This window comes from Eurosta solidaginis, chromosome 2 (genome assembly GCF_040869045.1).
Source record: "Eurosta solidaginis isolate ZX-2024a chromosome 2, ASM4086904v1, whole genome shotgun sequence".
Taxonomy (NCBI): domain Eukaryota; kingdom Metazoa; phylum Arthropoda; class Insecta; order Diptera; family Tephritidae; genus Eurosta; species Eurosta solidaginis.
In genome coordinates this window covers 291,438,733-291,465,354 of record NC_090320.1, presented here as the reverse complement: position 1 = coordinate 291,465,354, position 26,622 = coordinate 291,438,733, and the positions used below count along the sequence as shown (strand labels likewise).

Genomic DNA, 26,622 nt, shown 5'->3' with positions numbered 1-26,622 from the left:
CGCAATGCTCGTATTCATTATTTTTAGATCTAAATTAAGTGATTCTTTATTGGTCTTCCTAGATAAAACCATGAACTTTGTTTTGTTAACGTTAAGATTGAGTTAATTAATGCAAAGCCATCTATACAATGAGTCCAAATCTTCTTGCATTTTGCTCCTTGCTATAGAAATGTCCGTTTCATTTACTTCAAGTAGCGCATCATCTGCAAACAACCAAATTTTACTATATTTCAGTGCTGATGATATATCGTTTATGTTGAACAGGATTGGTGCTAATACCGACGCTTGTGGTAAACCTATGTCCACTTGTGCCTCGGATGAGACTACTGACTCGATGGTTGTTCTTTGTTTCCGGTCTGATAAGAAGCTTCTAACCACTGCAATTCATTTTCCCTAATACCAATTTTTTGTAGTTTATCGAGCATTATATTCCTATCAATTGTTTCGAATGCTCTTTTCAGGTCAATGAAAACTGCTACTATATGTTTTTTTAGGCTCAGCTCTTCCTTTCAGCTAGATATGACGTAATTTAACGCCGTCTCGCAAGAGTGCCTTTCTCGGAAACCGGATTGTTCCTTTATAAGGATTTTATTATTTTCTAAGAAATTAAGCAGTTGATTTTTTATTACAATTTCCAGAATTTTTTCTATGTTCGGCAATGTATTTATCGGCCTTAGTTCTTCTGCCATTATTGAATCTTTTACTTTCCTAATTAGTACTATTGCCGAAATTTTCCACATGTCTGGCACTATTCCAGTAGTCATGGATTTGTTTATAGCGGTTGCATAGAAGAAACCCATGTACGATACCGAATCTTTAATTACGCCTTCTGAAAGTAAATTTTTTCCCTCGGTTTTATTTTTGAACATTTTTGCTATAAGTATAACATCCTCAACCGTAATTTCTTCGAATTTTAAACATGACCTAGCTGTAAATTGGAAGACGTTCTGACTCTGAACAACTTCAATTTCCCTGTTTATATCAACAATGCTATCTATAAAAAAGGAGTTCAATGCTTCAGCAATATCGCGAGGTGTATCATATGTCACACCTTTTACGATCACCGTCAAGATATTTTCTTGTGGTCCCGTTAAGTTTACAGCATGCTTAAGATGCTTCCACATTAGCTTGCTATCTGAACTATTGATATCAATATTATTCTACATGTATTTAATCTTTTTAAATTTGATTAGTTTTTTGTAGTACTTCGCGACCATGTTATATTCGGTATAGTCAGCCGTTGCTCTAGCTTGTGAGTGCAACCGGTATTTTAGTTTATTCAATTCTGTCAATTCTTGGTCATACCATTTATTTCTCAACTTTACCGTACTGTTTTTTCAAACGTTAGTACTCCCATACAATCTAGTAAACAAGTATTTATATAGTTGACCATGTCGTTGACCTTCGTGCTTCTTATTAAACTGAGTTCGCAATTCCTCAGTAGAGTCGTCAAGTTATCGGCAGAATAATTTTCCCAGAATATGCCGATATCTCGAAAAGGCGTCCACCTATAGAACTAAGGCCCTCTCCCTTTTAAAATACTCATTAACACCTTTCAGTGGATGCCCATATCGTACAAACACATTCTAGAGTCACCCTAGGTTAATTTTCCTACATGGCGATTTTCCCTTATTTTGTCTCCAAAGCTCTCAGCTGAGTATGTAATGTTCGGTTACACCCGAACTTAGCCTTCCTTACTTGTTGTTGTAAAGATACTTCCCCAAGGTTTTGGGAAGTGTTTCCGATGTTAATACGACCACATTAAACCATTCTTGAATTTTTCCAAACAAAATGGTGTAATTCCGTCCAGTGTACATACATACATTAGTTGAAAGAGCACGAACGAATTGTGAGGAAGAAGTTGGTTTGTGAGTGCAAAGAGCCCAAAACCTGTGCAATGAATTGCCACTTGTGTTGTTGTCTTTCGTTAGCATTTAGACGTTGAACAAACAATGCGCTAATGTAGTTTGCATATCCGAAAAAAGCAAAAACGCTTAATATAAGAGAAGTAAAATATCTGGCGAATACCCAACAATAAAAGCTAAAAAGTGAATTAAGAAGAGAGTGGATGAATGTGAGAAAGGGTGTTGTACAGCTGGTAATAATAATGATATGCAAACCAACAGCGATACCAACAACACAAATTAAAACAACAACAGCAATGGGACGTAAGTGATAAGCAATAACAGTATGTACAAATAATAGCGACAACCGCAAAAACAAATTGTAACACTCGCTTTACTGAGTGGCGGCAATGAATTTTACGTGAATAAATATGCCCACATTCAAGTACTGAAGGAGGAGATTTATTTGGGTACTTGCCTTTCTCCATAACTGTCGATTTAGTTTACCATAATTGCTGACATACATATGAATCTGTGTAGATATATGCGCATATGTAATAGTTTCAATGCTCGTATAGCCTTACTTCAAGGTCAAAATGTATACAAGGGCAACCACAAAAGTTCGCCTAGGCATTGACTCTTTTTTTTACAAGTGTTTTCCAAAATTTCCAAAAAGTTGAGTTAATATGAAGACTGGAACCAATTTGTGTATATGTATGGTTGTAAGCGGATACCTGGGGGATATCTGGGTACGGTTTTAACAATAGACTCATGATTGGCGTTTTCAGTAGGACACTGCCCCTTTCGCTTCACAATTCACAAATTTTCATCAACATTTTCTAACGGGATTACAAGAAAACTTGCAGTTTCAACAGCGGTGGACCAGAGTGGGAGGGGTGCTACAGGCGTTGCTTCCACATTGCAATTGAAGAGATGGTTGGTGTCATGTGGGGACACATTGCAAGCAGGTTATATATTATGTACGTCGGGGTTGATTCTGGATAGGTAAGAATTTAACCTATTACATTATCCAGATCACCCATCATGACGCACGTCTCCCTAGGGAGAGTGCTTTCCTCTTCTGCGAATTCAGGGTATTTACCTTAAAGAACTGGGTTTGCCGGGCAATTCCTGGCAGAGATCCAACGCCTTTTGCGGAAATTTTTTTTTCCAAATTCTGTGTTCGTATTGCACATGTCAGAATAAGGCTCCAGGTACTAAAGTGCTTCTTAACCCTATAGCACAAATTTTTCGACAGAAAACTAACTGCTGGGAAGTTTTATGATACGCAATAGAAAGGATATTTAAGGAATTGTCTAAAACTCGAGTTTTTTTATTGCTATCTCCATATAATTTACTTACGTACACCCATATGCCGGCTCGAGGTGATTGACAATTGTTATACAAAATTTCAACTGTTCCTATAATGTATAATGTTTCAATCAAAACAAAACTATAACAAATGTCAGTCACCGGGCGCCAGAATAAAATTGTTAATTCAAAACTAAATTATCCCCCAAATACTCTCATTTATCCACAAATGAGAGACTCCAGTTCGCTTGTGGAGCTGTATTTGTGGTTTTTGGCATAGACTCTCCGGGCTTACAGTCATCATATATTCCCAAAGAGATTAGAGTCCTTTCTCTTTAAGAAAATTTGAAGCCCATTATCAAATCTCTCCAATATCTCCTATTTTCGTCCGGACCATCTAAGTTCCTCATCTGAATATATAATCTAGAACAAAGGACGAGAAATAAATACGGGTTTAAAAAAGAGGAAAAATAAATATGTATGGGTTAAAAAGAGCAATTAAACTTCCCTACTTCAGACCAATACCTATAATTTTGCCTTTTTCCGTCAATTTTGTTCCACGTGGCATTTTTAACAATGTTGCTTTACATTTATTGGCTCAAGAAAAAAGTTCGGTAATGCGAATTTCACACAGATACTTAATGGAATCACAATTTCGTTTAATGAAATAATTAATTTTTCCTTTTCACACAGGGCCTTTTGCTTCATTAACGAACATCTGTCAGCAGCCCCAAAAAACATTATGTTTTTTACAAAAAATATGTAAAATGGATAGCAGGCGCTTCCTCTTTAACTTTAAAGACAATCAAAATAAAATGCATGCGCAACTATTCATACATAGATGTTGCACCTAAACAAATAGGTATTCAATAAAGCAATAATGAGATAATTAAGAGTTTGAACGTTTTATGGAAGATTGCGTTCTGTAAGGGCTTTAATGTTGAAACCCTTACTACTTATTTCATTGAGCGTCTGTCTGAAATTGGCATAAGAAGCTACTTTTCACGTAGTGAATAATTTTGGAACTTTCCATATACATACGTACGTATATATATTTTTTTCTACGAGCAGCAAAAAAACGTCTCAGTAGTTGGCTATCTAACGAACAATGTGTGCTATAGTTTTGATACGCAGTACAGCATCGGCACTATTTAAACTATTTAAATTTCTTTACGGTCTTAAAAAGTTAATTACAAGTTTAATAATTAACAGTATATAAATAATTTTTCGTTTCTTCCTATGCATTTAATTTTGTAAATTAAAAACCAATTTATTATTAAGTTGGCGCCCGCTGTGGAAAAATATACAGAAAGTCTCAGGCCCAAATATTGAGGTTCGCGCCACTACGCATCGGTTGACAAGCCGTTCCTTTTGAAAAGCTTTTTTCCTTCAGGGGTACGTTTATTACTGGCACTTTATTTGAAAACTGGAGAAGGTGAAAACGGCCTTAGAGTGTAAACCTGTTAATCGACACAAACAATTTTTCACCGCATGCATATTTTAATTTTTCTTTGAGACCTTAGTTAGTAAACTCAACAAAAAGTTTGACTACTTCGTTAATATCCAATATATAATTCTTCTGTTTTACACGGTCGAAATAGTATCATCTGGTCTACCGAACTGCATCAAGAAATCATTTTCGACAAAAATGATACTTAGCACGTTTACACTCTAAGCCAACTATATCCGTATACAAGTAAACATACGAGAAGTGTCGATCAGCTAATAAACGTCGAAGGTTAGTAAAGCAGTTAAAACAGTTTTAAATTGTTTGCCTATTCGAAATGGATATAAAACCGTACACTGAAAGAAAAAAGCTGGTAAAATCTACCCGTAATTGGATCAATTCAACCGAGACCTGTAAATTTGTATCCATCGCAAATAGCTGTTGAATCTACTTTGCACAAATTGTTGATCATTGTAGATAAAACAAGTGTGATATCTTAAAGGCCAATTAATGGTGACTTATCCATAACCAGATAAAACAGCTGATCGAACCAACCTTATGGAAATCAATGTAATCGATTAATGGTGCCATACCATAACGCTAAAGCCATAACCATACCATAGCCAACCAATTGGTTTTTGGTTTTTCGCATTTTCCATAATCTAAAAATATTTGAGTTGGATAATTTATTAACTTTTTGTAGATTTTATTTATTGTTTTCATATATTGGTTTGATGAGCTTGAGGCCGTACAGTAAATAAAACACGTTTATTTTCCTTTTTCAAAAATATTTAATTGGTCGATATTTCGACTTCAACCTGAAGTCATCATCAGGAACGCAATGATGTGCTTGATCGACTGATGTGATGATGACTTCAGGTTGAAGTCGAAATATCGACCAATTAAATATTTTTGAAAAAGGAAAATAAACGTGTTTTATTAACTGTACGGCCTCATGCTCATGTTGTTGTTGTTGTTGTTGTAGCGATAAGGTTGCTCCCCGAAGGCTTTGGGGAGTGTTATCGATGTGATGGTCCTTTGCCGGATACAAATCCGGTACGTTCCGGTACCATAGCACCATTAAGGTGCTAGCCCGACCATCTCGGGAACGATTTATGTGGCCACATTAAACCTTCAGGCCATTCCCTCCCTACCCCCAAGTTCCATGAGGAGCTTGGGGTCGCCAGAGCCTCGTCTGTTAGTGAAACAGAATTCGCCGCGGATAGGTGAGGTTGACAATTGGGTTTGGAGAAGCTATATATTGCGCTGGCAACCTGAAAGGTTGCGCTACACAGCCCCTTAAATCTGGTATTTTAGTCGCCTCTTACGACAGGCATACCTACCGCGGGTATATTCTGATCCCCTAACCCGCTGGGGTGCCTCAAGCTCATCAAACCAATATATTTAATCATATCAAATAAGGCCAATAAAATATAGAAATTTATTGTTTTCGGTACGTTTTGACTAAGAACTTATTTTTTGTCGTATATGTTTGTATTTTTTTGCGTTTTCTTCATTTTTATGAAATTTTCACGATTTTTAGGTTAAGGCACCAATAACTGATTCCAATTTGATATGGATAAATAAAAATATGGTTATGACTATTGCGTTAGGGTTAAGGAAGTTTAATTGGCCCTGCCTGACAGGATGTTCAATATGGCTACTTTTTAGCATTTTGGCAGCGTTTTGACATTGTGTTCAATATGGCGGCGCATAGAGCCAGCTATCTTCAGCGGTTGATAGAAAGAGATACAGAATGGGACAGAGATAGTCAATTAAAAATCAGGTGATCCATTCTATTTGTAGTTTTGACGTCTATGCAGAAGTTAGCACACTTAATTTATCCTCAACGTTTTCCAGGCATAACAGTTTCTGTTGTTATAACAGAGATTTATGTGGCACGATAATCATAAGAACAAAGTAGTGAGCGCCGTGAGCGTAGTTGCTCTTTAAAATTAGCTGATGCATTTGCATAATATTACTTGTTCGCTGTTGAAATTCATTGCTTCATCAGTTCTTTTAACTAACTGCCATTTTAACAGAATATTGCTAACTTGAGACCAACAGGTTTTTTTTTTTTTTGTTTAAATAAATAAACAAATTTGTTTTCAATTAATTGAAGTGTTTATTACTTTTTATTAAAAATTTGACCTGGAGCAGGCAAAAACAAATTTGTTTTCTTGCCAAAAAAAAAATCGATTGAATTTACCATAATCCAAACTAAACTGAATGTTTGTTAATTTAAGAACAATAAACCTGATTTTTTGATTTTACTAGCTTAATTTTTTTCGGTGTACTTCCAGGAAGCAACACGCGAACAACTTAAGTGCTGAAAAAATTAATTAAAAAATACATATCAATGAATATAAGTAATAGTGTTTTTGGAAAATAGAGCTTTAGAATTAGGAATTTAATGTTCCTTAGATAAATATGCTGTTAGGTCTTATTTTAACCCTTTCGATACGAAACGCCTCCGAGGTAAACAGAACTTGTTAAAGGTGTTCAATCGTTACAATGGGCAAAGTAAAAACATTATATCACATCAAGATGAAATTCGGGTAAAAAGGGGCGGTGGGAGGAGCTGGGACACATACGTCCCTTCAGTATTTTTATATGGGATTTATTTGTCCCGATTAGTATTTTATGATGCCTTACTTGAAATATAATTGCATTTGGTTTTTATAAGAAAATTTACTTTATTTCAAATTCAATTAATAATTTCAGTAAAGAATAAAAGAAAAAATAATAGAGAAGCAATACTGTATAAAAAGTGGGTTTTTATTACTGATAATGTGCGAAGAAATCCTTGCAGAGAGGAAGTTCACATCCTTCGCATATCGTCTTGGTTCTCCTCTCATTCTTTTATTCCGCACGCCTTCGCTTAGGAATTGGAATAGGTAGGCGACCTGCAGCTAGTTTCCTTTTTCTCCCAGGCATGCCACTTCGACGAACTCCTGCTGTCTCCTTCCCTTGAGCTATCATGTTTTCCGCCAGAACTATCATGAATTCTATGGGTGGATTTTGTATCCGTCCAAGTTGAGAACTGATTGCCCAACAATTGCCAACTGACATCAATAGTCGGTAAAAGATTTGTTTTGACGAATTGACGAATAGTGTCTTACAGATGGCAAATGATTATATGGCATAATTATTATGCAACCAATTACTATTTTTTCTCCAATATATGTAAGCTTTATATTTTTGTACTTTAATTTGGAGTTTCGCAGAAGGCTAAAAGTTATCGCTACTGCCGTCTGCAAAATCGGCATCCTCACTAGGTGACTCCAACATATTAGCAATTTCATCTTAAACAAGTTTTTTTCGCGTTTTAAGTCTTTACAGAAGTAAATAATAATATCAACACACTCTGGTATATTTCTAAGAAATGGGCATGTTCAGTCCTGACTGGGACACTTTGAGCCCATCATGAATACTGATGGGACACATATATCCCAGTAAGATAAAAATGCTAATAGTTCTTGAAATAAACAGAAAATCTGATATTTGCATACCTCAATGTATAACGAAAACACTTGCTCAATGAATTAGTATACTTTTGGTTGATTTTAAATCTCAATAAACACGAAAACTCGTAAAAACAGCGTCACTTACAAAATTCGCGTCCAAACTTGCGTTCTTATTTTAACTAAAGAGTAAGTGTTTACCATCAAATTTCAAATAACGGAAGGGGATATTATTAAGAATACCCTAAACTACGAATTGGGATCAGCTAAGTCCATTTTAGTCACTTAATTTCCAGACTAGACATCCTCAAACATATACCGGGACACATAGGTCCCTTTCGGATGGAAAGTTTTAAGCGCTATAATAATAGACTTGTTTAGTATTGAATATTTTAAAGCTTTAGAAATGATATTATGGTATGCATTTCGTTGTTTATGCCTTTAACAATGGTAGTCAAACAAGGTATTTGAACCAAATTTGGTACTTTGTATAAGCGAGTTGGGTTCTTTTGTATTGTTTGTTTTTTTTTTTTTAATGAACACATTATTCCACAGTTTTTTTTATTATTTACATAGGTTAATAGAACGTTTGTTCTGTTTAATGTTTTACTCCTCATTGTTTTCTGTTTGTTTGTTCTGATTAGCTCAAGGCTTGCCCTAATCTGGTCTATAACAATAAAATATCTGGCTAATTGTCACGATAGAAATACAAAAAAATACTTGGCGCAATTTACCTCGGAGCAGCTTTAGGCCGAGCTACTCTTTCAATTTAATGCCCCGTGTTCCAAATTTTAAGGTCTCCTATAAATTGGCGAGACGGGACCTACATGTTTTATGCCGACTACGAACGGCATCTGCTAGGCAGATGAACTTTCACTGAAAAGCTTTTCGTGTCAGAAATACACTCGTGATGTCAAACGCTGCTTAGAAATATTTTTTTCTAATTGAAGAAAACTTTTTTCTTGATTTTTGATGTGGCTTTGGCCGGACTTGAACGCAGGAACTTCCGTGCGGTAGGCGGAGTACGCTACCACCACACCACGGCGACCACACCATAGAAATTTACTTGGACCTTTTACATGCTAGCCTAAAGATGACCACCTAAAGAGAGTTTAGAGAGGTAGTTCTATTATTTACATATGCATAAATAAGTAGTCTTAGCTAGAGTATGCATGTTAGAGCACCGATGTTTCGCCTCTAAGAACATCGAACAATTTTTATCATCAATTTTTTGCGAGTTTTACATTTGCACCAACCAATATTTGTCTATGTATGTGGGCGTAGTCTTTGTAGGTTGAAAAAATAATAGGGATATTCCCATGATTCAATCACGTGAGGTTTAGGTTAGGTTGAACTGGCCGGTCCATGAGGACCTCACATAGATTGAATAAGTCCGTAGTGTTACCAGAAGTCCGTAGCGTTACCATAAGGACCTATGTTATAAAAAAACTCCGTCCTCTTGGCAAATACTAGAAGCTTCCTAGGATTTAAGCCACTTTCTGCTTCTAGATCTAACAGCTGTATCTCTCCTAATAGCTGGAGTCTTAGCCTGGCAAGCGCAGGGCCACCGCACTTCCTACATCTGCTATCACTGACCAAGCCTAATTTAAAGGCATGTGACGCCAGAAAGCAGTGTCCAGCCAGAATACCCGTCATGAGTCTACAGTCCTCTCTTTTTAATGATAGAAGCAACTTTGTTAGTCTAAGGTTGTAAGACCTGCACATAATCTTCGACACTTTACAGCCCCGCGCTTGAACCCACGCCTTTCCTGCTTGGTCGATCATGTGCACTTCTCGCCTTCGCTTAATTTCGCCCAGTCTAATTGGGACGTCTACGGAGCAAGCTTCAAGGGATGCGCCCTTTTTAGCTAATTCATCCGCTTTTTCATTCCCATCTATTCCCATATGCCCTGGGACCCAATATAGATGTATGCTTCTCCCTGTCCCGATTCTCTCCAGGGACTGCTTACTCTTAACACGCATTTAGATGCTGTGGTATGCGAGATTATTGCCTTAATTGCTGCTTGACTGTCAATATAAAAGTTAACACGATTGCAGCTTGGGCTATTTTCTTCCAGGGTTTCGACTGCTTTGGTTACGGCTACTATTTCCGCTTGGAAAACGTTACGCAGCCTGTAGGATCTGTTTATTTCCGGATCAGCACAGTATACCGCAGACCCTACTCCTTCCACTACTTTGGAACCATCTGTGTACACATGTATCGCCTCGTCCGCCATTTGAGCACCCTTGCGCCAACCTTCCACCTCTATTGTGGCTTTAAGATCGCCCTTCAAGCGCAGATAGGGAACACAAGAGGTTTGCTCGACAGACAAATTTTTTGACAATTGCGGCCATTTTGCTCCCAAATCGAACTGACATCCGTTAACTGTGTTGTTTCTTTGCGAATTTTCGAAAAATATTAGTAGTAGAAATAGGAAGCAATCACTTTACAAATACCGGATAAGTACTGAACTGCATAATTCCTTAGAACATTTTTTTTTAATTTTATAGTGAATTTATTAACTATGCCTCGATCCATTAGTATGGCTGAACATTGAGCATAGGTAATTTTATGAAAAGTGAGGACACCAAGAAATCGTGCACTTTTGAAAACCTATGAATATACGAAACCTAAACCAATTCATAATTCATCGTTCAACGTCAAAACCTTGACTATTAAATCGATTCATGTAAAAATGTCATAAGTAAATAATGGAAATGCCATAACGAAATGTACTCATTGCGCATACTAACGTATTCAGATAAAAGTCTAGAACAGGAGTCACTGCTAATACGCGTCCAAAAATATTAAGAGAGGTGACCTCAAGAACAATAATCCGAAGGCGGAAAAGAAAAATTGTATCTCTGTCCGGAGATATCTGCAGTTGAAGTTGGCAATTTTCATGTGATTGTTGTAATGTTTTTGTGCACTGAAAAAGATTTTGTGTACAAAGGGATTTTGCATGCATTTAATTTTGATCCCACCTCATTGGTAGACCGGCCAGGGTAATTTTTTATAAGCTCGGCTGAAGGCCGCCAACGTAACCCGGGTAATTTTTCGGTTTTTCGTCAATATCTTTTGAACGAGCTAAAATTTTTATTTCCGCCTTCGAATTATTGTTATCGAGGTCACTACGCGTATTTTGACACTTCTCTCGATATTTTTGGGCGCGTATTAAATTTCGAACTTCTGTTCTATCAATTCCGTATTGTCGGAACATTCATCTCCATTTAAGAATTTGGGGAATCGGTTTATATTTGGAATATTTTGTATATACCTATTTGATATATTCGGATCTCGTGAGGTAGTAAGTATCAAATGTACGTATTACGAATATTCTAAATTAAAGGTTTATCCGGAACGCTTCCATGAATACTTAACGGAAAAGAGCTTTCCGAAATTTCAGAATAAAAAGGTGAATACTCCCTGTGTAGCAGGACCGCACAAAATCTTAACTCTTCTGTCAAAGTCAAGGTAGGAATATAAAGTTCTAAGACAATAAGACATTTTCTTTTATTTTTGGTTTTGTCAGTTCATTGCGGTTGCTGAGTAGCGTATCGGCTTCAAAATCGTGCTATCTCAAAATATTTTTCAAAAACTTCCCAATTCAGCATTTGTCACAAAACCGCCCTATATTAGAGTTAGATTGAAGAACGCTTCATCTCAAAATGCATTGACCTTATGCTCATATACGGAGTTTTTGAAACGAATTTTTAGATAGTGTATTTTTGAATAAAATTCTAACGTAGGGCATTCTTCAAACAATTTCTGAAAGAATGACCAAAGCACCATAACTTTATCAATTCACGAAATATTTACTAGAAAAAAACTTTTGGCATTTACAAATGTAATCTCACTACTAATATACTACCAAAGATCCTTTCTACTACAATTTTCACTGAAGGGGATTGAATTATTCCTCGTTTTCCTTACTTTGTAAAAGCAAACCGTCCAGATTTTCCAATTTGGGAGTGTCAAAGATATGTCATCATTGGAGAACAAACCTCTAGTAATTGAATCGTGGGACACTCCTATGTTCTCTTTATGTCATGCCGTAGAACTGTATATTTTCATTTTATTTTGTTGAAACCAACAGATAAGTCATTGTGCTGAATGGAGCCCTGCTTACTTAAAAAGTTTAACATAACAGGCTATGCACCTGTAAAACAAACCAACATTTTAGGTTGCTTTGTTATTTTTAGTTGAAAAACTAATAGAGACAAAATCAATTTCGTCGTTTTCACAGTTAGTTTTGCAAACATTGTCGAGACATATAGAACGCGACCGAACGTTATTCGATTATTCGAAATCCCATTTAGGCTCTTAATAAAATTTAACTAAAAAAAAAAAACAAAAGACGGGAAATGGGGCGCGGCAAGCATTGTTTGAAAAGTGAGAAACAAACAATAAAAAGGTTGAGAAATATGGGGAAAACAATACGTTATATAGCGAAAGTTATGAGCTGCTCAAAAAATATGGTATGTAAGGCTCTGAAGTCTCCCAAAAGAAGGAAAAGGAGAGGAAGAAAGAGAAAAACCACAGCGCATTTTGATCATTTGCTTATAAGAGAGTCAGAAAAGAACCCGTTTTTGTCTCCCAACGACATCAAGGAGCGACTAAATGCTCCTGTAACAAGTAGGACAATTCGGAATAGACTACGCGAAGCTGGTTTGAGTGGAAGATGTGCCAGAAAAGTTCCACTTTTGAGCAGAAAGAACATAGACCAACGGATGAAGTTTGCGCAAAGGCACGTTCTCAGGGTAAACTGGAAAAATGTCCTTTGGTCTGATGAAACGAAAGTGAATTTGTTCGGCTCTGACGGCAGAATATTTGTTGGACGACCGCAGAACAAAGAATTCGATCTCAAATATACCCGGAAGACAGTTAAACACGGTGGTGATTTCATAATGATATGGGGCTGTTTTTCGGCGTCTGGAGTTGGGCCAATTTTTTGGATACGGGAAAAGATGTGTGCTGTGGATTATCTCAGCGTACTTGACAATGTGATGTTACCTTATGCAGAAGATAATATGCCACTAAAATGGGAATTCATGCAGGACAACGACCCGAAACATGCCTCACGCATTTTTAAGTCTTGGTTTGCACGAAATAAAGTTGCTCTCCTGGATTGCCCCTCGCAGTCGCCGGATCTCAACCCCATAGAACATCTATGGGGAGTGTTGGAAAGGTCAATCGGAGGGCTAAAATGGAGAGATAAAGGAGAGCTATGGGAGAAAATAAAGGAGGCTTGGTATTCAATACCCGTCCAGATTTGTGCTGACTTAGTTAACTCCATGCCGCGGAGATGTAAGGAAGTGATAATAAATAATGGCGCTACAACTAAATATTAACATGAACCCACTGAAAGTTCGAAAATCAAAAGTAACTGAGAAATTGTGTGCTTTTTTATATTTGTCCCTATTATTATTTCCGGTCTTCTTACAGTAAATATTCACTGCCGTCTGAAAACCAAAAACGATTAGTGGAAAACGACCTAATATTAACTGAATTGCCTTATTTATTGCGTTTTATCCGGTTTGAATAAAGAACTAAAAACTTTAAAATTAACCCTGTGTTCCTATTATTTTTTCCAACACTGTATATGTACAATGTGAATGCAGGCGTAATGTGGGATACTGGGGATTCAAGGGGTTGATAAGGGCAATACAAAGCTTTATAGCTTCAGAGCTTCCGCAACCCAATTTTCAACTTCAGCTAAGCGAGGAGAGTTCTGTTACAAATATTAATGTATCAACCACATATTAGACATGCTATGCCCTGGCGACACCAAGTGCCGCATGGAATTAGGGGGTTGGGGCGGTATGGCCTAGAAGGTTTAATGTGGTCATGGTAATCGTTCCCGAGATGGTAGGGTTAGTGCCTTAATGGTGCTTTGTTACCGATCTATATCTGGCGAATGACCATCAACTTTGATAACACTCCCAAAACCTTTGGGGAGTGTCTTTATCATTAATATAACAACGACAACAACATCTGGGATATTGGTATGCTGTATGGAGTACTAGATAATGTGAAAGTGTAAGCGTGATGACGTACACGTCATCTACATATAAGTTAAAGCATATACACAATTTCAATGCATGCAAATGCACGAAGAGGTGTATACACTGCTATTTTTTGGAAATACAGGACCAGAGATATAATGGCAAAAAAGAGCAAATTCGTAATTTTAATTGATGACACCTTAAGTGTTTACAAAAACAATGCACGCGGTTAGGTTTCTTTTAGGGTTTTGTAGGTTGTGACATCTTTATCATCATTTGATTGGATTTATATAAAGTCCAAACATAGAAAAAGAAATAGCTGAAATAAAATAAAATTAAAAAAAAATAATAAAATAAAACTGACTTAAATGAAATAAAATTAGATTAAATTCTGAATAAAATAGTTAAAAATAAAACAAAACAAGCTAATTAAATTAAATCGCTATTTAATCGATAAGCTATAAGTTTGTTATCGAAGTTTTGGGTTTATGATCGAAAAATGTTCGACTGTATTGTTAGTAATTTTTAATCAGTATTATCGATATCGTTTATTTTTTTATTAAATATTTGTCGATTTCTTATCTGAGTATTACCTTTTTTTTTTGGTTTTTATGAAACAGATACCGATAAAACTTCAATAAAAATTCGATGACACGCATGTAACCCTTCGATAACAAGCCGATAAGAAACCAATAGGAAGAAGATAACAAACCAATAACAAATCGAAAACTCGTTGATAATAACTCGTCATGAATAATAAAACAATATCTTGTCGTTATCGATTGTAAGCTCGAAACAAATATTTGTTTCTGGTAAAATGATTTTTGTTGTTGTATAACATCAACCCCTGGGCGAGTAAACTTAAAAACATATTAGTTTCCAATGTTATTGACATTGATATTTTACTATTGAAAAACATCTATGTTCTAATGTCGATGCTTTTATAAGCGATATTATATTGCTAAATATACATATAAAAAATTTTATTTAATGTAATTTACTTTTAAAGTTAAGAATGTATGCTAGGTGTCTGAAATCGAGTCATAGCTACATGCTTATGTATGTAGCTACCTACGTAGAATGTGTGAAGAGTTTGAATACCTTATTACGTTCGCAATATTTGAAGTTTGGCAGTCGGTTGCCACTATGGGAATATATGGCAAAATACATTCATTGTCACGAGAAAACTCCAAGGTGGAATAAAAAGAAATAGCTTTAGGCCTATTCACGAAGCTATTTTATTGTGACGAATATGAGTGACACTAAGTGATACTCACATCCCTAGTCTGATGATAAGTAAATGAAGTCACAACATCAATAAAGCAGACAGTCACTTGTATCTACATAAACGAATCAATCATTATGTCGAATCACATATGTACGTACACGCAGCTGAGAAGCAACGCACAACTACATGCATATATCTGAGATACTCCCGAAAGTATGCAAAGAGAAAAGCTTTAAAACCGTGCAATTGTAGTTACAGCTGAGAAATTTGATAGCTGATAGCCAACTAGTAGATTCTGGAAATTGAAGCTCCTAGAAGATGCGAACGGGGAAATCAGAGAGTATAAAAGACAACAACAGTCGAGGCGCAATAATTCAGTTTTGATTAAGACGCTATCTGGCGAGCAATAGCAGTATTATTTATTGTGAAGTATTTTAATAAATGCCATTTTTCCATTATTCAATATTGGAGTTATTTATTCACCATTTTATTGATTCGAACTTAGTAGAAGATTGCAAATAAGGGGAATTGCAAGTAAATTCGTTACATTATTATAGAATTTTACTTTATATACATACATTAGGGTGGTACTTACAAATCATAAAATTTTTTTTTTCAAGTATCCTTTGAGACGGTAATACGTATCTCAAAAATATCACAACAAATTTTGATAACAGTTGGACACGGTTGAGGGGTACCTCACAGGGGTCAAAGTTAATATTGCTTTATGGAGACTCAAAAAATGACGGGGCTCATTCTCTATCGCGAACGTTCTTTGCTTGCTTTGATGCAGTGGGGAATCTTTGTCTTTACATTACGTTAAACGATGTCAACATATCATTTGGCAATTGAATTCGTTGTTGTTGTTGAATTTTGGGGAGTGTTATCGATGCTGATGGTCCTTTGCTGGATACAGATCCGGTAAGTTCCGGTAGCAAAGCACCATTAAGATACTATCCCGTTAATACAACAACCAATTTTACATGTTGTTGTTGTTGTTTGTTGAGCTAATTTTAAGTTAACTTACTGGCACTTCCGTATGATCACATTGATTCCACCACCAGCTTCTGGGAGGAACTTGGGAGTCGCCAAAGCCTCGCCTGCTAAATAAACACCATTCATTACGGGTATCTGAAGTTGGCAAGTGTTTAATTGCGCTGGCCGCCCCTTGAAGTGTTGCCATATACAACCCCTTGAATCCCCTAACAGCATTACTTTTTTTCAAATCTTTTAAAATTGCAAGGTTCTATGTCTTCTTTTAGATGATCTTCAAAAAAAATTCCATAATTGGACTTGTCGATTAAGCCTTTTGCTTTGAAAAGAAAACTTTTCAGTCAGCAGTATGCTGACATATATGTACATATACGCCAATAAATAATTTGACTAAGCACTGTCCTTTGAGCACTACGTAGATGTAAGCGCTATATCTGAATTATATACGTTATCTTATCGTAAAGACCTATTCCACTTTTTCTTGGCTATTACATACATACCCATTTCCAGACACATGTTTATACTCAGTTGAGCAGAGCTCACAGAGTATATTAAGTTTGATTGGATAACGGTTGGTTGTACATATATAAAGGAATCGAGATAGATATAGACTTCCATATATCAAAATAATCAGGATCGAAAAAAAATTTGATTGAGCCATGTCCGTCCGTCCGTCCGTCCGTTAACACGATAACTTGAGTAAATTTTGAGGTATCTTGATGAAATTTGGTATGTAGGTTCCTGAGCACTCATCTCAGATCGCTATTTAAAATGAACGATATCGGACTATAACCACGCCCACTTTTTTGATATCGAAAATTTCGAAAAACCGAAAAAGTGCGATAATTCATTACAAAAGACAGATAAAGCGACGAAACTTGGTAGATGGGTTGATGTTATGACGCAGAATAGAAAATTAGTAAGATTTTGGACAATGGGCGTGGCACCGCCCACTTTTACAAGAAGGTAATTTAAAAGTTTTGCAAGCTGTAATTTGGCAGTCGTTGAAGATATCATGATGAAATTTGGCAGGAACGTTACTACTATTACTCTATATGTGCTAAATAAAAATTAGCAAAATTGGATGAAGAACACGCCCACTTTTAAAAAAAAAATTTTTTTAATTCAAATTTTAACAAAAAATTTAATATCTTTACTCTATATAAGTAAATTAAGTCAAAATTCAACTCCAGTAATGATATGATGCAACAAAATACAAAAATAAAAGAAAATTTCAAAATGGGCGTGGCTCCGCCCATTTTCATTTAGTTTGTCTAGAATACTTTTATTGCCATAAGTCGAACAAAAATTTACCAATCCTTCTCAAATTTGGTAAAAGCATAGATTCTATGACGGTAACTGTTCTCTGTGAAAATGGGCGAAATCGGTGGAAGCCACGCCCAGTTTTTATACACAGTCCACCGTCTGTCCTTCCGCTCGGCCGTTTTATTTATTTATTTATTTATTTATTATTACGGTCTTTAAGACCTAGTTTAGGTTAAAATAAGAGATTAAACATAAATACTTATGTCACATTTAGTGACGTACAATATAAAAACAATTTTTCTTTGAACTTACTAATATTTTCACAGTCTTTCAAATCAGAAGGTAACTCATTATACATTTTATACCCTAAATATTCAAGAGACCTTTTGGCGAACTCAGTTCTTATTCTAGGCAGTCTTATATTATTGCAATTTCTTGTTCCATAATTGTGGATTTCATGATTATAATGTATTTTACTACTCAGGTAATTCGGTAACATTCCTAACCTAAGTTGGTGTATAAATTTCAATGTGAAATAACTAACTGACTGTTTAATACTAAGCCAGTTTAATCTATTGAGCATTACAATTTTTGGCGTTCTTGGAGGACATTTTAAAATAAATCGCATTGCCTTGTTTTGCTGTATTTGAAGTTTCTTAATATATATATCATTACTTAATAGCAGAATAGTAGGACAATAAATAAAGTGTGGTTCAATAATTGAACGATATACCAATATTTTATGACTTTGACTGATATGTTTACATGTTCTATACATGAAGCCTATTTTCTGTGCAATTTTCCTTTCCAGATAAGTTACATGCTCTCCAAAATTTAGATTATCATCAATCAAAACTCCTAAATACTTAATTTTGTCTACTCTTTGGATTTCCATGTTTTTTACCTTCAGCGTAATATTATTTAAACTATTATTACTTTTGATATTAGCGTTTTTACAAAATATCATGAACTTAGTTTTTTCGACATTTAATTTCAGTTTTCTAAGGCATAACCATTTGTATAGCGAGTCCAGGTCTTCTTGTACTTTCAGCATGGCACATTCTGCATATTTTTCACTTATGATAAGCAATGCATCATCCGCAAATAGACGTATTTTACAATATTTTAAGCATCTTTTGATATCATTGATATACAATGTAAACAATATTGGCGCCAAGACCGAGCCTTGTGGTAAACCAATGTTAACATCCACCACTGATGAAACCTCCTTTCCAATTATCGTTCTCTGTTTTCTGTCACCCAAATAACTCCGGAACCATTCCAAAGCCTTTCCTCTTATACCAATTTTAAACATAACGTCCAATAGCTCAGATCTATCGACAGTTTCAAAAGCCCGTTTTAAATCCAAGAAGACAGACCCCGTAAATTTTTTGTCTTTCCAATCTGCAATTACCATATTCAACGCTGTTTCACAAGAATGGCTCTTCCTGAATCCCGATTGTTCTGGGATAATCACATTGTGCTACTCTAAGTATGCCACAAGTTGATCCTTCACCACTGTCTCCATAATTTTTTCATCTGTAGGTAACGTGTTAATTGGACGTAGTTCCTCGGGTTTCATTGTATTTTTTACTTTTTCAACAGGTATTATTGTTGAAATTTTCCAGTAACTAGGTACAATACCGTTAACACAATAACTTGAGCAAAATCCGATATATCTTTACTAAACTTAGCCCACGTACTTACCTGAACTCACTTTTTCTTGGTATAAAAAATGGGCGAAATCTGACCATAACCACGCCCACTTTATCGATATCGAAAATTACGAAAAATGAAAAAAATGCCATAATTCTATACCAAATACGAAAAAAGGGATGAAACATGGTAATTGGATTGGTTTATTGACGCAAAATATAACTTTGGAAAAAACTTTGTAAAATGGGTGTGACACCTACCATATTAAGTAGAAGAAAATGAAAAAGTTCTACAAGGCGAACCAACAGCCCTTGGAATCTTGGCAGGAATACTGTTAGTGGTATTGCATATATAAATAAATTAGCAGTACCCAACAGATGATTTTCTGGATCACCTGGTCCACATTTTGGTCGATATCGCGAGAACGCCTTCACATATACAACTAAGGGCCACTCGCTTTTAAAACCCTCATTAATACCTTTAATTTGATACCCATATCGTACAAACATTCTAGAGTCACCCCTGGCCCACCCTAATGGCGATATCTCGAAAAGGCGTCCACCTATAGACCTAATGCCCACTCCCTCTTAAAATGCTCAGTAACACCTTTCGTTTGATACCCATATCGTACAAACATTCTAGAGTCACACCTGGCCCACCCTAATGGCGATATTTCGAAAAGGCGTCCACCTATAGAACTAAGGATTACTCCCTTTTAAAATACTCATTACCACCTTTCATTTGATACCCATATCGTACAAACACATTCTAGAGTCACCCTGGCCCACCCTAATGGCGATATCTCGAAAAGGCGTCCACCTATAGACGTAATGTCCACTCCCTCTTAAAATGCTCAGTAACACCTTTCGTTTGATACCCATATCGTACAAAAATTCTAGAGTCACCCCTGGCCCACCCTAATGGCGATATCTCGAAAAGGCGTCCACCTATAGACCTAATGTCCACTCCCTCTTAAAATGCTCAGTAACACCTTTCGTTTGATACCCATATCGTACAAACATTCTAGACTCACCCCTGTCCCACCCTAATGGCGATATCTCGAAAAGGCGTCCACCTATAGACCTAATGCCCACTCCCTCTTAAAATGCTCAGTAACACCTTTCGTTTGATACCCATATCGTACAAACATTCTAGAGTCACACCTGGCCCACCCTAATGGCGATATCTCGAAAAGGCTTCCACCTATAGAACTAAGGATTACTCCCTTTTAAAATACTCATTACCACCTTTCATTTGATACCCATATCGTACAAACACATTCTAGAGTCACCCTGGCCCACCCTAATGGCGATATCTCGAAAAGGCGTCCACCTATAGACCTAATGCCCACTCCCTCTTAAAATGCTCAGTAACACCTTTCGTTTGATACCCATACCGTACAAACATTCTAGAGTCACCCTTGGTCCACCTTTATGGCGATATCTCGAAAAGGCGTCCACCTATAGAACTAAGGATTACTCCCTTTTAAAATAGTCATTACCACCTTTCATTTGATACCCATATCGTACAAACACATTCTGGAGTCACCCTGGCCCACCCTAATGGCGATATCTCGAAAAGGCGTCCACCTATAGACCTAATGCCCACTCCCTCTTAAAATGCTCAGCAACACCTTTCGTTTGATACCCATATCGTACAAACATTCTAGAGTCACGCTTGGTCCACCTTTATGGCGATATCTCGAAAAGGCGTCCACCTATAGAACTAAGGATTACTCCCTTTTAAAATACTCCTTACCACCTTTCATTTGATACCCATATCGTACAAACACATTCTAGAGTCACCCCTGGCCCACCCTAATGGCGATATCTCGAAAAGGCGTTCACCTATAGACCTAATGCCCACTCCCTCTTAAAATGCTCAGTAACACCTTTCGTTTGATACCCATATCGTACAAACATTCTAGAGTCACCCCTGGCCCACCCTAATGGCGATATCTCGAAAGGGCGTCCACCTATAGACCTAATGCCCACTCCCTCTTAAAATGCTCAGTAACACCTTTCGTTTGATACCCATACCGTACAAACATTCTAGAGTCACCCTTGGTCCACCTTTATGGCGATATCTCGAAAAGGCGTCCACCTATAGAACTAAGGATTACTCCCTTTTAAAATAGTCATTACCACCTTTCATTTGATACCCATATCGTACAAACACATTCTGGAGTCACCCTGGCCCACCCTAATGGCGATATCTCGAAAAGGCGTCCACCTATAGACCTAATGCCCACTCCCTCTTAAAATGCTCAGCAACACCTTTCGTTTGATACCCATATCGTACAAACATTCTAGAGTCACGCTTGGTCCACCTTTATGGCGATATCTCGAAAAGGCGTCCACCTATAGAACTAAGGATTACTCCCTTTTAAAATAGTCATTACCACCTTTCATTTGATACCCATATCGTACAAACACATTCTGGAGTCACCCTGGCCCACCCTAATGGCGATATCTCGAAAAGGCGTCCACCTATAGACCTAATGCCCACTCCCTCTTAAAATGCTCAGTAACACCTTTCGTTTGATGCACATATCGTACAAACACATTCTAGAGTCACCCCTGGCCCACCCTAATGACGATATCTCGAAAAGGCGTCCACCTATAGACCTCATGCGCACTCCCTCTTAAAATGCTCAGTAACACCTTTCGTTTGATACCCATATCGTACAAACATTCTAGAGTCACCCCTGGCTCACCCTAATGGCGATATCTCGAAAAGGCGTCCACCTATAGACCTAATGCCCACTCCCTCTTAAAATGCTCAGTAACACCTTTCATTTGATTCCCATATCGTACAAACACATTCTAGAGACACCCCTGGTCCACCTTTATGGCGATATCTCGAAACGGCGTCCACCTATGGAACTAAGGATCACTCCTTTTCAAAATACTCATTAACAGCTTTCATTTGATACCCATATCGTACAAACATATTCTAGAGTCACCCCTGGTCCACCTTTATGGCGATTTCTCGAAAAGGCGTTCACCTATAGAACTAAAGCCCATTCCCTTTTAAAATACTCATTACCACCTTTTATTTGATACCCATATCGTACAAACACATTATAGAATCACCCCTGGTCCACCTTAATGGGGACATCTCGAATAGGCGTCCACCGATAGACCTAAGGCCCACTCCCTCTTAAAATGCTCAGTAACACCTTTCATTTGATACCCATATCGTACAAACAAATTCTAGAGTCAGCCCTGGTCCACCTTTATGGCGATATCCCTAAATGGCGTTCATCCATAGAACTATGGCCTACTCTCTCTTAAAATACTCTTTAATACCTTTCATTTGATACACATGTTATACAACCACATTCCAGGGTTACCCCAGATTGATTTTCCTTATTTTGTTTCCATAGCTCTCAACTGAGTATGTTATGTTCGGTTACACCCGAACTTAGCCTTCCTTACTTGTTTCATTCTTGTTTTACGCCAACTTAATCTTTACAATTCAAATGTTATTCTAACCAACCGACAATGTTGGTTTATTCAAGTGGAAATGTTATAGATAAGAACTGAAATTAATTCATTGTACAAACGTCCATACATAAGGTGTGTATGTATGATAAATGGAAAAGCAATTGGCCTCAATATATGAACATACTACCTTTTATATATGTTGCCTATGTTATGTATGATGAAAATGCAGTTGGTGCTTGGAAATATATTTCCCTAACTATTTCTTAGTATTCTTACTATTTTCTGCATCAAACATGCATGTACATTAAATTAGTAGTCAACTCACCTTCAGCCAAGACATCTTCCACGGTCACACTTACGCGTCCCACTGTAAACACTTTGCCAACAAAACTATTGGTTTCTTTCGAAGTGGAGTGATTGTGGGAAATATCCAATTTTTCATTTTTATCGAACTTTGAAAAAATTTTCTTCATATTGACGACAAATAATTGACCACACAAATATGGTCGTTATTGTGTTTTTTGAGAGCTCGCTATTACAATATGCGATATGAATTGCGCATCCACCTGAAGTTGGGTCACACGTTGCGGGGACGGCTGAAATGGCGCATTAACGGGCGTTGATGATGACGAAACGCCCTATAGAATATGCTTCCTCCGGCAACAGCTGAAATTAAGAACGCGCACAAGTGTATTTTCCAAGTAATCTTTATTTTATTGCCACTTTAAACTCATACCCACAAACAATTCTTTTTTTATATTTATTAAACCTGCTGCATTTACTTTCACCGTTTTCAAAGGCAGAAATGAAAGCTTTTAATTTATTGCACTGTGTGTTCTATTTTATACACTTTTTTGTACAGCCAAGTTTTATTTTTAACCTTTCAAATATTTATTAATCAACGAAGTTAGCACAACACTTTACTGGTCGTTTTAATATTAGTTTTAGCTATGATAAAATTTTTGCTGGAAGTTTTCACAATGAAGTATTAATCGAAATTTTTTTCCTGCCAGCAATAGGAAAAATATTATAGGAAAAGTAGGGAGTTGACATTGACAGTTGAAACATGTCAGTCAATCTTATCGTCCGCTTTGAAAGTGGTTCGTTAAACAGGGCTACCAGAACAAAAGTGCTATATTGCTATTAATGAAAACACATTCAAAGCAGTCGGATACATGGTGAAATAATAGTATAACTTATGGAGGCGGATTAACACAAACGCTTTGGTCTTAAAGGATCGCTTTCGCAGTCAATTCCTGAAAATTGAATATAGTAGCCATTCAACTTTTGAACTGATTCAATTCTATATATTATGCAGTGCTGTATTTGTTAACATTTGGGCACTCATAAAGAAATATTTTTCAAATTCGACGATGTTTCATAAAAAATGTATTATGTTCTTTCATATCAAGTTAATGAATAAATGGTGCCACGGTGATGTCCTTCTGCGTAGTACACCCTTCTGTGCAGCACCTCAAATAATATTAGACTACAAATTATTAAGTGGTTTACAAAAACAAAATACATTGATAGTGTATGTTTGTTTGCATTTATGTCGACGTGCCACCACCTTATAATGTTCTACCAAGATAAAAAGATATTGTTGCGGAGCTGGAAACATTATTCACCACTTTCAATTGTTTTCGTTTGTTTAATCGCAACAACGAAAAAAGCGACAATAGTACCGACGTGTTTTCCGCGAATAACTTTTAAACGAGATACAAAATATGGTTTCTGCTTTCTGATTCCGAATCTTGACGCAAATACGCGTCTTTTGATACCGCTATCGACATATGCGAACCGAATTTTAAGTGCAGGACTTAAGTTGAAATTTTGCTAAATTTGGAAATTAAAAAGCTTATATTTCATAAACTAAGAGTTTCCTAGAGCTGCGGATGATAATTTTGTGATTTTTATTAACCAATTAAAGATATTTTAGTTTGCAATATAAAATCCCGAAGAAGTAAGAAATTGCGGGGATTTCATTAAATGTAAAAGCAAGATTTCGGAATGGCGAATAGGTTCGGGCGGCTCGGGACTCGATTCCTTAATTGAGACCAAAAATATGTGCAATATTTTTGTCCGTGGTAGTATCGTTCTAAGGGGTGACTGAAAAAAAAAGCTGTTATTATGACATAACAAGATTCAAATGCTGAACATTTTGCTTTAGCCCCTTCGAGATCTTGGGCAGAGCCTCAGTATGTAGAAGATACCGGTTTATTGCAATATCCATGCGGGATTACTTTAAATTCTTTTTTAGATATGGATCAGGGCTCGAACTACTTATTTAGTGATCAAAATGGCAAGCGTATGAAAAAGGATTACGTGACTAATCGTTAGCATACCAATATCGATATTCTGATATACGTTCAGTATATTACCCTAATTTAAGAAAATGTTATCGATACCGGATTGTAATAGAAAATTTGGCCACTAAATTTCATCTCGGTAGTTCTTTACTTTTCTCAAATCTGCTAAGACACAACCAAAATTATAAACCGGCATTATAAAATTTTCTAGTATATCGCTACCTAGAGCTTTAACAGTGAAGATTTAATAAATGTCATGTTTTGAAATTTTGCTAAAGTTGCAGAGTTAAACTCTAGTCAACTTTAACTGTAGTTTAAATTCGAGCTGAAAATCGGGTTTAAGAAGCTTACTGATGGAGTATCGCGTCAATGTGAATTTCCCTAGCGATGTATTCTTTACATGTCATCTTTGCTTTACATACTCCCGTTTTACTTTCATCTGGTAACACTAAAAACATTTAGACCATAAGGAAAACACCAAGGAAAGCATGTCAAAAGGGATTTACCAAAATAAAAATGTATGAAAAATATTGTAAACTTCTTAAATATTTGTTTCAATAGTTGCAAGGCGAATCCATACCAGCTGGTGGCAAAGCGAATTCAACCAATTCGCCGTACAGAAGAATGTGAAGTCAAAAGAAAATTTTCATTGATTTCGATTAACTGACATGTTGCAGTACAAGGCGTTGTATGGAAAATTATCAAGAAGAAGCAATCAGCTGATGGGATAACACCACCTGTAATGAATTCGCCTTGAATAGTTGTAATCCACTCTCTTCACCAATATCTTATTCACTTGGAAACATTATTGTTAACATTTATACTAAACAATGCTTGGCTTGTAAAGCATTAGTTCAAATTTTGTTATACTCGCAAATTGGCCATTACAAACACATTGAATGGTCGTCGAGCTCTTTGCTACAGACCAGACAATACTTTACTTTCTTTAATTGTTTATTCGGTAATAGTATAGTTGAGGCGTCGACTGCTAATACGCTACTAAAAATATCGAGAGAGGTGTCAAACGACGCGTCTTGACATTAGTATTAATAATCCGAAGGCGGAAAATAAAAATTTTAACGCGTTCAAAAGATATTAACGAAAAACCGAAAACAGATCCGCGGGTACCTCCGAAACCGGGGGTCGGATCCATAGTATTTTTGCGCAGAACACGTTTCTGCGTTGGCGGCCTTCGGCCGCGATTATACAAAATAACCCTGGGCTACGCCATGCCAAGTCCGGGTGTGTGGTATAACCGTGGTTACCGCCACGGTGATGCCCAATTTTTTTTGGGGGTAAAAACACAACAACAACCACATGGAAATCGCCAACTTCAAATGCAAACGCAGAAACGTGTTCTGCGCAAAAATACTATGGATCCGACCCCCGGTTTCGGAGGTACCCGCGGATCTGTTTTCGGTTTTTCGTTAATATCTTTTGAACGCGTTAAAATTTTTATTTTCCGCCTTCGGATTATTAATACTGATGTCAAGACGCGTCGTTTGACACCTCTCTCGATATTTTTAGTAGCGTATTAGCAGTCGACGCCTCAACTATACTATTACCGAATAAACAATTAAAGAAAGTAAAGTATTGTTTGGTCTGTAGCAAAGAGCTCGACGACCATTCAATGTGTTTGTAATGGCCAA

At 36.6% G+C, this 26,622-nt stretch overlaps 1 protein-coding gene across 5 annotated transcripts in view; it reads right to left on the bottom strand.

Annotated features, from left to right (window-relative positions):
• The window catches only part of LOC137241191 (uncharacterized), a 153,161-nt gene that overhangs the window by 113,604 nt on the left and 12,935 nt on the right, over positions 1–26,622 (bottom strand). Inside the window, exons 1-2 of one of the 5 annotated variants that reach the window (XM_067768514.1) lie at positions 23,401–23,662; positions 22,990–23,330 (exon numbers count right to left, since the gene is read on the bottom strand). The exons of 1 other annotated variant lie outside the window; for it this stretch is intronic. In XM_067768514.1, coding sequence (XP_067624615.1) covers positions 22,990–23,137 — 148 coding nt within the window. In that variant the 5' untranslated portion in view covers positions 23,138–23,330; positions 23,401–23,662. Of the gene's footprint in view, positions 1–22,989; positions 23,663–26,622 lie in introns of those variants that run through there. 3 more of the 5 variants (XM_067768513.1, XM_067768517.1, XM_067768516.1) reach the window with 3 other exon arrangements.